At 41.9% G+C, this 12,896-nt stretch overlaps 1 protein-coding gene and 1 pseudogene across 3 annotated transcripts in view; both read left to right on the top strand.

Annotated features, from left to right (window-relative positions):
• The window catches only part of ARHGEF3 (Rho guanine nucleotide exchange factor 3), a 269,292-nt gene extending 257,204 nt beyond the window's left edge, over positions 1–12,088 (top strand). For 2 of the 3 annotated variants that reach the window (XM_060022716.1, XM_060022717.1), the window contains 3 exons: positions 2,257–2,427; positions 7,682–7,868; positions 9,860–12,087. In XM_060022716.1, coding sequence (XP_059878699.1) covers positions 2,257–2,427; positions 7,682–7,868; positions 9,860–10,212 — 711 coding nt within the window. In that variant the 3' untranslated portion in view covers positions 10,213–12,087. Of the gene's footprint in view, positions 1–2,256; positions 2,428–7,681; positions 7,869–9,859 lie in introns of all 3 variants that reach the window. The other variant, XM_060022718.1, reaches the window with a different exon arrangement.
• On the top strand, positions 5,499–5,941 carry LOC132431705 (CCAAT/enhancer-binding protein gamma-like; annotated as a pseudogene).
• Positions 12,089–12,896: the final 808 nt, after the last annotated feature.

Here is a 12,896-nt window from a genome sequence, read left to right as displayed (position 1 = left end):
TTCGTTTTTGTTTTTTGGGGTACGTGGGCCTCTCACTGCTGCGGCCTCTCCCGTCGCGGAGCACAGGCTCCGGATGCGCAGGCTCAGCGGCCATGGCCCACGGGCCCAGCCACTCCGCGGCATATGGGATCTTCCCAGACCGGGGCATGAACCTGTGTCCCCTGCTTCGGCGAGCGGACTTCCAACCGCTGCGCCACCAGGGAAGCCCAGTTTGTTTGTTTTTGAAAGTAACAATAAATAATTAGTCATCTTTGAAAAACAAAAGGGGGAGAAAAGAAACAAAGTTTGTGCACCAAAGTGTTCCATTTATTACTTTTTGTGTGTTAGTGAAACTCAGATTAATTTCACAGGACTTATATTAAACATTAGGTTGACATCAAAGACCAAAAAAATTCTTTTATGCCATAAAGAGCCTGTATTTTTAAAAATAATGTTTTTTTTTAAATTATCAAAGTAGTGCTACCATCCAAATTCAGGAAATAGAGAAAAGAGTAAATAAATGATCTTTGAAACTCTTAGTAGCTACAAAGGTGTAGAGATTATGCCTCTGTCCATAAGATGCAGTCACCAGACTTCAGCTCAAAGCTGTAAGATCTTCTATCAAACTTGCGTGGAAATGCCAAGGTTATAACTGGGTAGAAGGTGTTTTTTTGTTTTTTGGTTTTTTTTTGCAGTACGCAGGCCTCTCACTGTTGCGGCCTCTCCCGTTGTGGAGCACAGGCTCCAGACGCGCAGGCTCAGCGGCCATGGCCTACGGGCCCAGCCGCTCCACAGCATGTGGGATCCTCCCAGACCAGGGCACGAACCCCTGTCCCCTGCATCGGCAGGCGGACTCTCAACTACTGCGCCACCAGGGAAGCCCTGTATTTTTTTTTTTTCTTTTTTTCTGGGTAGAAGTTTTTATCCAGTTGCTTTGGGCAGAAGGCAAGTGAAAAATGATCATTTAACAATCTTAGAATTCACTACCACTTGAACACAAGGTCTGGTAGCTTTTCACTGAGTAAAAGCCTCTTAAAACCTTGCTTTTCAGAGACTGGTTTGTTTTTCCATTAAGTAAATGTGACCAAGAAGAGGCCTTACTGACATTTCTCATCTGTTACGTTCTTTTCCGTTAATACCAGCACAAGAAAGATGGGACTGTTGGTCTTTTCACTATTAGGGGACAGAGGATTCTGGTGAAGAAGTCATTACTTTGCCTTGGATTGGTGTCACTGAGTTTCTACTCAACTAATTTCTTGCTCCTTTGTTTTCTAGAATTTTCTAACTTTTAGATGTATTGTTCATGTTATAGAACAACACTACATTGGAATAAATGCTTACTGAACATGTCTCAGTGTTGTACTCTTGTTGTTGTATTTTGCTTCATTTTGAATTTAACAATAATGCAGGGAATTCCCTGGTGGTCCAGTGGTTAGGACTCCTCACTTTCAGAGGACCTGGGTTCAGTCCCTGGTCAGGGAACTAAGATCCCACAAGCCGAGCGGCCTGGCCAAAAGCAGCAAAAAAACAAAAACAATAATGCATCCACCATTGCTTTGAAATCCCTCTACCCCTAATTTACTCACGTGTGCTGTAGGTTTGGGCCTGAGTGTATATAGACAAATTGTCCTCATTCTTACTCCTAGTGTCCTTTGTTTCCATTCCTAGTTCTGTCTTTCATAAATCATTTATGTTTTGTCACTAAAAAGATACTCAAACCATTTATTCACACCAAATTTGCAAATATTGTTTGTAGGTTAGATTAAGTGCATGTAGAGAGACCTTGAAACTGGGTTTCAAATCCCCAAGGACAACCCAATCCCTTTTCTAGACTATTACATTCTACTTTTTCTCTCCTTGGCCACATTTTTTGAATGCCTACATTTTCAACATTGTGAGCATGTTTTAAGAAATGTGCAATATAGAGCTTAGTGATTATAAGTCCTGCACATTGAAATCAATACCTCATATCTCTTTCACTCATAAAATTATGCATCAACATTAGTTTTATATATAATACAAATATGTGTGTGTATACAAATGAATATATGTTGTATGTATTTATATGTGTACATGTATAGATGGTGTTTGGGTGGATAGATACAGTATATTAAAAGCATTTATTTATTTTTCCCTTTTCCCAAAGCAGCAACTTAGATAACATGATCTCAGAATTAGATCCAAGTGTATCTTATTGACTTTCTAGGCTGAGTACCTGGGCCTTGTTGGTGTGAATGGTTTGCTAACTTTCCCCATACTTTCTTTTTGTTTTCACAGATAAACATCATTCAGGGAATCGTGGCAGAAATCAACACCAAGACTGGAGAATCTGAATGCCGTTATTATAAAGAACGACTTCTTTACTTGGAGGAAGGCCAGAAAGACTCCCTGATTGACAGCTCAAAGGTGCTGTGTTGTCATGGCGAACTGAAGAACAACAGGGGTGTGGTGAGTAGTTACTCTCCTTCAGTAATCTCATCCTGGGCCTCCCCAAATACTTAATCCACTTGATACTGAGCCTCCTGTTACTATGCCTTCCCTAACCAGGGTCACATGTTTTAGACAAAAGTTGCTTTCCCAGTGTCTTTTATATCATAGGATCATATAGTTTTTAAATATATTTTTATATTTTATTATATATATATATCTTAAATTTCATGACCAGTATATATTCAGAAAAATTTTGGAAACCAACATAGAGTTGCCAGCTTTTTCTTTTGTTCGGTCATGACCTTTGAAAACAAATACATGGCTTCCCTGGTGGTGCATTGGTTAAGAATCCACCTGCCAATGCAGGGGGACACGGGTTCGAGCCCTGGTCCAGGAAGATCCCACATGCCGTGGAGCAACTAAGCCCGTGTGCCACAACTACTGAGCCTGTGCTCTAGAGCCCTTGAACCGCAACTACTGATCCCGCATGCCACAACTACTGAAGCCCGCACACCTGGAGCCTGTGCTCCACAAGAGAAGCCACCGCAGTGAGAAGCCTGCGCACCACAATAAAAAGCAGCCCCTGCTTGCCGCAACTAGAGAAAAGCCTGTGCACAGCAACAAAGACCCAACACAGCCAAAAATAAATAAAATAAATTAAAAAAAAAAAAAAGCAAATACAAAACAGTTACCATCTCCTCCCACTTTGATATCAGAAAGTAATGGGTGATTTTAACAGGATGTTAAAAACATATGATCTCAGAAAAACAGATAGCTCTTTAATTGAATTCATTTAGCTTTATGAGAAATCATTCTTTCTCATGAATTTGTACCTATCCACAGACTGACATTTTGAGACCAGTTTTTGGGTTTTTTTTAATAATAATCTACCCTCCCATCAGCTGTATATCTAGCTCTGACCTGTAGATATTCCATTTCCTGGCTTTTATTCCTCAGCAGGTACTGAAATTGTTTCTCTTCTCCTATCATAGCAACTTGTACAAATCTCCCCTGGAGGGCTTACTACAGTGGGTTGTAATTCTCCATCTGTCTGTCAATATCTTCCATTTTACCACACTCTTTTAGGGTGGAGACTGTGCCTTGTCAATCCCTAGCACCATCTTGGGACCTGGCACGTACTAAGGCACTTAATAATGTTAGGTGAATACGTGAGTGAATGAGTAGGTGAATAAATGCTTACATGAAAGAAAAATGGATTTAAATTACATGAGAGTTCAAAATTCATTCAACTCAGGGACTTCCCTGGTGGCATAGTGGTTAAGAATCCACCTGCCAATGCAGGGGACACGGGTTGGTGCCCTGGTCCAGGAAGATCCCACATGCCGTGGAGCAACTAAGCCCATGCGCCACAACTACTGAGCTTGTGCTCTAGAGCCCGCGAACCACAACTACTGAGCCCACGTGTCACAACTACTAAAGCCCACGTGCCTAGAGCCCGTGCTCTGCAACAAGAGAAGCCACCGCAGTGAGAAGCCCGCGCACCGCAACGAAGAGTAGCCCCTGCTCCCCACAACTAGAGAAAGCCCGCGCACAGCTACAAAGACCAAATGCACCCTAAAATAAAAAATAATGAATAAATTTATTTTTAAAAAAATTTAACTCACCAGGCTATTTTTATATATAGCAGTAGAAATTAATGCTAATATATCATCTTTATATATTATATATAACATGTATTTTATGTAATATGTAAACTTTATTATATATAATATATATTTAAATTTCAGCATTGAGAAAGACAGTCTCCACTTCTTTCGTGTTTCATCTTCAGTATCTAGCCAACCCGTAGAATGAAGGCCAAAACTAGATTGAAAACTCTTAATAAGCTTTGATGATTCAGGGGACGCCCTTCTGACCTGGACTGTAAAGTGGCATTTATGGGCAGGCTTGGAAATGTTATTTGAAATCACTGAGGACATGTCACAGCACCCATTATCAGTGCTGCTGTAGATCTAATCAGCTGATGTTGCAACAAAGGTTTTGAGACCTGTCACAGGCCGCTGCTTGAAGAAGTGTTTCTGTTTGACTAGGGAGTTACTGATTGCCAGACAGCTGCATTCTGCTTTTTGCTGATATCTGAAAAGCACTGGTAGATTTCTAATGGCTGTTGCTCTGGCTGCTTGAACATTCTTTCTCAGAAGCCCTGTGGAAAATAGGAAGATGCATCACCCCACAGAATGAGGGCCTGTTCTGTTTCTGTCCATCAGTCAGGGACTGAGACCCTCTTGCTGGATGTGCCCAGGGCATTAAGGATGAACTCTATCTACTTCATGTTTCAGGCAGATAGATTTTTGAGAACAAAGATTTTAGTTGGGGTGAGGGGATTTGTTTTTGTTTGTTTGTTTGTTCCCAGTAGAATTGTAAAAGTCATTATGGGGCTTCCCTGGTGGCGCAGTGGTTGAGAGTCCGCCTGCCGATGCAGGGGACACAGGTTCATGCCCCAGTCCGGAAAGATCCCACATGCCGCGGAGCGGAAAAAAAGTCATTATGAATAAAGTCCTGAGTCAGGAAAAAAATCTCAACAGTTTGAGGGCAGGAAGGAGCTGCGACTAAGAAGAGGAATTCTCAGTGAACATTCACAAATAAGGATTTTTTTTTTTTTTTTTTTTTTTTTTTTGTGGTATGCGGGCCTCTCACTGTTGTGGCCTCTCCCGTTGCGGAGCACAGGCTCCAGACGCGCAGGCTCAGCGGCCATGGCTCACAGGCCCAGCCGCTCCGCGGCATGTGGGATCTTCCCGACCAGGGCACGAACCCGTGTCCCCTGCATCAGCAGGTGGACTCTCAACCACTGCGCCACCAGGGAAGCCCAGGGATATTTTTTAAAGTTGCCCAGACAATCTGAGTTCAAAGTGCCTACCTTGTCTAGAAGAGCGGTAGAAGTAGGACTGGCGGACCGCAAGGCCTGGGTCGGGTCAGGCCACCCCGTGCAGGGCCGCTGGGAGTGGAGGCCGCTTGGGGAGGGGCAGGCTGGAGGCGCAGGTACGTGTGAAGATTTCTTGGCAGATCAAACCATTGATCACCTTGTCCTCATTTCTGATTGTTCCGTGTTGACAAGGGAGCATGCCCAAATGAGCAAGGTATCACAGCAGAACAGTACCCGGGCGTGAACGGAATAAGTGTCATCCATACTCAGGCTCATGCCAGCGGCTTATAGCAGGTTCCTCAGCTGGTGCCCACTGGCCCTGGGGACGGAGGCAAAGCTGTGTCTCCAGGCAAGCAGAGCAAAAAGAGTTTGCCCATGGATCGCAGCAGTGATGAGTATCGTCAGTGCAGAGAGGAACAACATGGCAGTGAAAAAGAGCCAGTTGAAAAGCAAGCAGAATGCACAGGATACGCTGCAGAGAGTGAGTCAGCTCAAGGAAGAGAATGAACTGTTGGAAGCAAAAATTAAATTGCTGACTATGGAATTAAGTGTACTGATTTATTTCTTGAGCATGCACACAACCTCGCAGATAACGTGCAACCCAGTAGCACTGAAAATACGACAAATTCTGATGATGCAGGACAGTAGACCTCACCTCTTTCAAACGTCACAACTTGTGGCTTGAACGTTAAAGGTGTGACTAACTACACTACTCGTATCAGGGGCTGAATCTCCGTTATTCAAAGATCCATTGAAGGTGGTTTTCTAGGATCAGCGCTGAAGAGTTGATTAGCTAAAAATGTTAGCTATATAATTTGAATATCTGGTTTTAAATGATAAGGATTTTTGGGGGGATAAAAAACACTTTTAAAGGTATATGGTAAAAAAAAAAATGCCCTGGAGCTTGATGTTCTTAATAATAAATCCTTACTTCCCCCCCCAAAAAAAACAAAAAGAAAGAGTGGTAGAAGTAGAAACAGTGTAAAAATCTCTGATTATTTTTAGTATGTAAAACAGTGACTAACTCCCTCCGCTCCCTAACCCCCAAAAGAAAAGTCTTAATATTCTCTTCTGCCATCCCCACCACCCACACCAAAAAAAAGCCCTTAACTTGGTTATTTTGTGCTTTACTCTGTTTTTCGGTCTTCAAACCTGACCCCACCGCAAACACACACCAATACAGAGCCGTCATCATTTATGTGTCCACAAGCCAACATTTAGTTGAGCTTCAGTTTCTGCAGTTTTTGGTATGTGTGTATGTATGTGTGTGTGTGTCTGTCCATCCATCCGTCTGTGACAGGGTGCGGGTAGATGACCCGCAAGTATCTTTTCTTCCAAATCTAAAACTATCTGATGATGCTGAATATGCTTCCCCGACCCCAGATCAAGATTCTAATGTGAATTTTCAGCCCTGCTCTTCTGGTCTCCTCTTTGAGGCCCTAAGGCTGACATTCCCAAATATTGCCACTGGAAAACCAGAACCTAGCTGCAAAGTCATGGATCGTCTCTCTTCACCTCCTAAGCATTTCCAAGCTGCGGGAAGAGTCTGGCACTTAGAGTTGAATGGAGCCAATTTACCCCACCTCCACTCAGCAAAATTGCTTTTATAATGTGGTTTGAGACAAGCCTTTATTTTGGAGATTCTTTTTTTGCCAACAACACACACATCAATCATCAGCCTTTTAAGCACAACCTCTTCAGAGAACCGAGGTTCTTATGAACTTAACCGAGAAGGACAACTTGTTTGATTGTCTTTCTTTGTGGCTACAGCAGCATGCTCTGGTTTCCTCGGGAATGGGCAGTGTTCCGAGCTGGGATGCCTGGATGAAGCTGATACTCAGCTCAGTGGTTGAAGGAACAAGTGTTTTATGGGTTTGAGAAGCAAACGTTAATATTAGGCTCTGATATGTCCGTCTCATCCTTTATGGACTGTTATTCATTGTGATCTCTTAGAATTGTATTGGATACAATAAACCAAAGCCCCGAGAGCACTAACTTATTTTCCTTCATTAGCCTCTTCATTCTATGGGGTTTCTCTCTCTCCTTTTCTTTTTTAAATGTTCCTATAAGGCTGTATGTGTCTGCACAGGTTGTGAATTGCAGTGTGAAGAACGCCACTGCAGCTGGCAGACCTGGCTGCAGGTGTCTGTAGGCAGAAAGGCCTTCTTCAGTGGGGCCCTAGGGAGGCGCTCCCATAGGAAAGGCAATGGATGCATCTGGAAATGTGTCCAACCCCCAACTGCTGTTCTCCCAGAGGTAGATTTGAGCCTAGAAGTTCATAGGCCAGTGTGAACCTGGTACCTAGGGACCTCTTATCCACAGAGGTCCACTTATCAACTACTCATTAGATTATTGCTTAGGGGAATCCTGTGGATTCTTTTCTTCCAGAAACTACACGTTTTCCTGTTCCAAGAAGTACTTGTGATCACTCGGGCTGTCACCCACAACGAGCAGCTCTGCTACCAGTTGTACCGGCAGCCCATCCCCGTGAAGGACCTCCTGCTGGAAGATCTGCAGGACGGAGAAGTGAGGCTGGGCGGCTCCCTGCGTGGGGCGTTTAGCAACAATGAGAGAAGTATGGATGGCTGTCCATTTTGACCTGTTGAACGTCTTTGGTCGTGGTGGTTTGGAGGGAATGGCTGCCTGGTGAAAAGAGAAGAGCTATGGCCTTGAAGTCAAACTGCATTCCAGTTTTCTTTCATCACTTACTGGTTGTGTAAACTTACTCAACCTCTTTGAGCCTTAGTTTCCCATCTGCAAAGCGGGGATGCATGCATACCTACTTCATAGGATTGTTATAAGGATTAAGTAAGACACTACAAGTTAACCTGTCTGCATATAACTGGTGCCCCTTAAGCTCCCTTACTCTGACTCCTTCCACTGGATAAAAGCATTCTTAAGGCCAGATGGTCCCTATGTGATTACAGTTGTATAACGGTGGGTTTTTGTAGTTAAGCTGGCAGACTTGTCTCTAAAGAGACATAACTATGATCAACTGGGCTGAGGGTTTATCTGTAATTACTCTAATGGGCTTCTCTAACTTGAGACTTAATAAACAAAGGAATTAACCAAAAGAAGCTTAGATAGCAGCATCTATCTAGTGTCTCCTATGTGTCAAGCACTGTGCCAGGCACTGATATACACTAGGGAACCAAACAATTCAATTCCTTGGAAGCCCTGTGGAACTTACATTGTGATGGAGGAGGTAGAGGTTATTTGAGAAGCAAATACATAATCCAGGTACCTTAAGAAAACTAAAACCCAGTAAGGGAATAGAGAGGGATAGCAATAGGAGGTATGTTTAAGATGAAATGGTCAGGGAGGTCTTCTTTGAGCAAGTAACATTTGAGCCTCTTAGGTTAACATTGGCATCATATTGTCAAAGTAATTCATGTATACTGCCTCTTACCTACTCACCAGTCCCTCTGCCCCAGTGGTAGTACTAGTAGTAGCAGTAGTACTTACATTTCTCAAGTACTGACTATGTGCCAGGCATTGTATAAGCACTTACATGTATTATTATATTTATCCCTCATAATAACCATCTAAGGTAGATTCTCTTTGTTTTTCCCATTTTACAAATAAAGAAACTGAAACGTAGGGGAGTTAAGGCATTTGCGCCACAGCAAAGACTGGAGCCTGAATTTATCTGAAGCCAGTCTGTTGGCTACAGGGATCGTGCACGGGGACTGACTGAGCACAGACACTTCTGTGAACCACATGCATGTGGCACACGGGGCCCATTAAATGACAGTTAATGTTGTTACTAAACTAAATCAAATGTCTTCCATATTGTGCACTACCATTTTTTAAATGCACGTAACTCCAGGAATTCCCTGGTGGTCCAGTGGTTAGAACTCCACACTTTCACTGCCAAGGGTTCAGTATCTGGTCAGGGAATTAAGATCCCATAAGCCACGTGGCACAGCCAAAAGAATATAAATAAATAAATAATTTTAAAAAATAAATGCACAGAGCTCCTGTTGCAGTTATTATTAAAATGTCATTTCATTTTAAAATGAAACCAAACTTATAAGAGTCTTTACATATCTTCTCAATCATCAGATACTAAATATACAAGTACTGTCATGTGGAGGGTCTTGGGCCTGTTTGATGTTACAAAGAGCTTCTTAAACTTGAAAAAGCTCTAGCTTGGGGCAGTTGTTGAAATTACAGTTTCCCAGGCCCACATCAGACCTACTGAATCTGAATCTCTAAGGGTAGGACCCCGGGATCTGTATTTTTAACATGCTCTTGGGGGATTTTGATATGCAGCCAGGTTTGGTACCCAGTACTCTGGGGTCCCCTGAAACACAAGACATAGTTGTTCCGTACTGATTTCCTAGATTCCGAGAGCAACTGAGTGCCAGACCTGTGTCAACACCTGTTGATTGATGGAGGCTGCAGGGTGGAGCTGAGCCATTCCTAGATCAGTAGGGCACATTTAGTAATCAATTAGTAATCTCTGCCGTGGGTACTGGGGGTTAGTGTCATCACATGTGTAATCTTTGGCCTGAGGAAATACCTGTCCATTGACCTTTGTTTTCATGTGTTTTTCATTTCTAGTTAAAAACTTCTTCAGAGTAAGTTTCAAAAATGGATCCCAAAGTCAGACCCACTCATTACAAGCCAATGACACCTTCAACAAACAGCAGTGGCTCAACTGTATTCGTCAAGCCAAAGAAACAGTTCTGTGTGCTGCGGGGCAGGCTGGGGTCCTTGACTCCGAGGGACCGTTCCTAGATCCCACCACCGGGAGCAGGGAGCCACAGGGAGAAACAAAACTTGAGCAGATGGACCAATCAGACAGTGAATCGGATTGTAGCATGGACACAAGTGAGGTCAGCCTTGACTGTGAACGCATGGAACAGACAGGCTCTTCCTGTGGGGATAGCAGGCATGTTGAAAGCAACGTCTGACAGAAGCATGTACTTCCTGGAAGTAGCCCTGTGTCTTACCTGTACAGTATTTGCATTCCACACGTGGAACGGTTTGGAGAAGCACTTTTTAATACTTTTGTGACTGTGTTGACCCAGTCCTGTCTGTACTTTTTTGTCCCTAGTACTGTAACTGCCAGTCTGTGTCAGCTGGAATCTGTGGCAACTGTTACCCTGTATTGTATTTCACAAGTGTCTGGATGGATGGAGAAGTACTTGAACAAGTTACTTTCACTTGTCCTGCTGGATTTTAAAAAACAGAAAGAAAACAATCTCTAAACTACTGTTTCATGTAGATTAAAGGGTCCTTCCATGTTTCTCTAGTGCTTTTCTGGCTCTTTGACAGGGTAGCTGAAGGCATGAAATTTAAAGAGCCTTGAAAACAGGGCATGAGGAAGTTACTTGTGTATCATGATGGCATTTGAAGGAGAAACGGGAAAGATCAATATTTCAAGTCAAATTGGTTCAATGTCATCCAACCAAAAAGCATGAAAACATCCCTGGGGATTCTGAAGGTTTAATTTTGCAAAGGAAGAAGCACTGTCTTGACCTTGCAATTTCATCCAGTACAAATTTGTTGCAATAATCTATTAGGACATGAAATAAGAGTCTGACCTTAAAAGGATCAACGCAAAAACCGCTGTCAGCTCTGAATCTTGAACTGAAATGTGCATTGCATCAGGAGGTCTCTGCCATGGATGCTGGCTGGCCTTAAAGAGCCATTTCTAGCCTAAAATATCATAATATAACTCAAAGGGCCTGGGAAAACCTGGCAGGATAGCAAAAAGACCCATCTTCTCTTTGTTTCATCTGCTTAGGCCTACTCGTGTTTTAGAGCATGAATGAAGAGATGAGGAAAAGGGACTGCGGCTCAGTCAGTGACTCTGTTTATGGAAACGTGAGAAAAAGAATTTGGAAGAAGTGCTCCATTGTGACCTTATGTGGGAAGCATTAAAAGAGAAAAGTAAGGTCCAGTGTCCGTCTGGGAAAGGCCAGAGCCTTGGGTTTCCCTGCCCCACTTTTGGGTCATCATTTGCCATCTCTGGCTCTGTGCTGGATCAGAATCATAATTACATTCTCCAGAGGCCGACTTAATTAACTCTATCATTAATTAGGATCAGTTATCCAAACTAATAAACCTCTTTGCCAGACTTGATTTACAATGCAGGGTGAGTCGCAGACCTTTAAAAAAAGTTAATACACAGAAAATCTCCCTGCGAGTGTAAATATTAAAGATGACTTGTGCAAAATTGTACCCACACCAGCACTAGTAGTAATGATTCTAAATTATTGCCAAAAAAGTTTTCTTTTCTTTTTTTTTTAAATCTGTCTTTCAAGTTTACACAAAGGAAAGCAGTAAATACTATGTTGTCATTTTATTATGTACGTCTATCATGTGCATTCAAAGAAGCTGTATGACAAGATTTATCAATATAAAAACAAGCTATAGTACTTATTTTTCAAAATAAAATGTTGTGGTCCATTTTACCCTGTAAAACATATTTCTGTATTTATAGATTTTAAACACAGTGAATCTTTTTTTCTATTACAAGTTTATTTAAAACAACAACTCAAGTTGTTATTGATTTAGCGACTGAATGAATCTGCTGCAGACAGAAGCGGAGAAAAGCTGAGAAAAGTTGTTTGATGGTGGGGAAAAGAATGAATCATTCTTTGCAGGAGCCATCGGCCACTTTGGCCAGCGTGTTGAGAAAAGAGGTCTGTCAAGGGCTGGCCTATGGGAAGAAAGTCAATGAATGTTTTCATGAAATGAATGTTTTTGTATAATGGCCTTAAACTTCTCTGGAAGCATTTCAAATAAATTACATTAAAATGTCGTCTTCTTTGTATATAGTATTTGCCCTACAAACATCAAATTTCAGTGATCTTACTGGGAGGTTCTTACCGAAATTTTTGCTTGTACCCAAGTACACACATTAAGATAGGGTATGGGTTGATATAAATGCTACGATTTGATCTATCAAAGCTCTTGCAGAACTCATATTTCTAAGATCTGTTTTTTCAAGGATTCTCTATTCACTTTTTTTTTCTTTTTTTCTAATTTCTAATTTTATATTGGACTATAGTTGATTAACAATGTTGTATTAGTTTCCAGTGTACAGCAAACTGACTTGGTTATACATATACATGTATCTATTCTTTTTCAAAGTTTTTCCCATTTAGGTTATTACAGAATATTGAATGGAGTTCCCTGTGCTATACAGTAGGTGCTTGTTGGTTATCTATTTTAAATACAGCAGTGTGTATATGTCAATCCCAAACTCCCAATCTGTCCCTCCCCCCACCTCTTCGCCCCTGGTAACCATAAGTTCGTTCTCTAAGTCTGTGAGTTTGCTTCTGTTTTTTAAACAAATTCATTTGTATCATTTTTTTTAAGATTCTGCATATCATATATTTGTCTTTGACTTACTTCACTTAGTATGATAATCTCTAGGTCCATCCATGTTGCTGCAAATGGCATTATTTCATTCTTTTTAATGGCTGAGTAATATTCCATTGTATATATATATGTACCACATCTTCTTTATCCATTTGTCTGTCAATGGACATTTAGGTTGCTTCCATGTCTTGGCTATTGTAAACAGCACGGTAACGAACGTTGGGATGCATGTATCCTTGCGAGCCATGTTTTTCTCCAGATATAT

Source organism: Delphinus delphis, chromosome 10 (genome assembly GCF_949987515.2).
Source record: "Delphinus delphis chromosome 10, mDelDel1.2, whole genome shotgun sequence".
NCBI classification, from domain to species: domain Eukaryota; kingdom Metazoa; phylum Chordata; class Mammalia; order Artiodactyla; family Delphinidae; genus Delphinus; species Delphinus delphis.
This window is presented reverse-complemented; position numbering and strand designations above follow the sequence as displayed.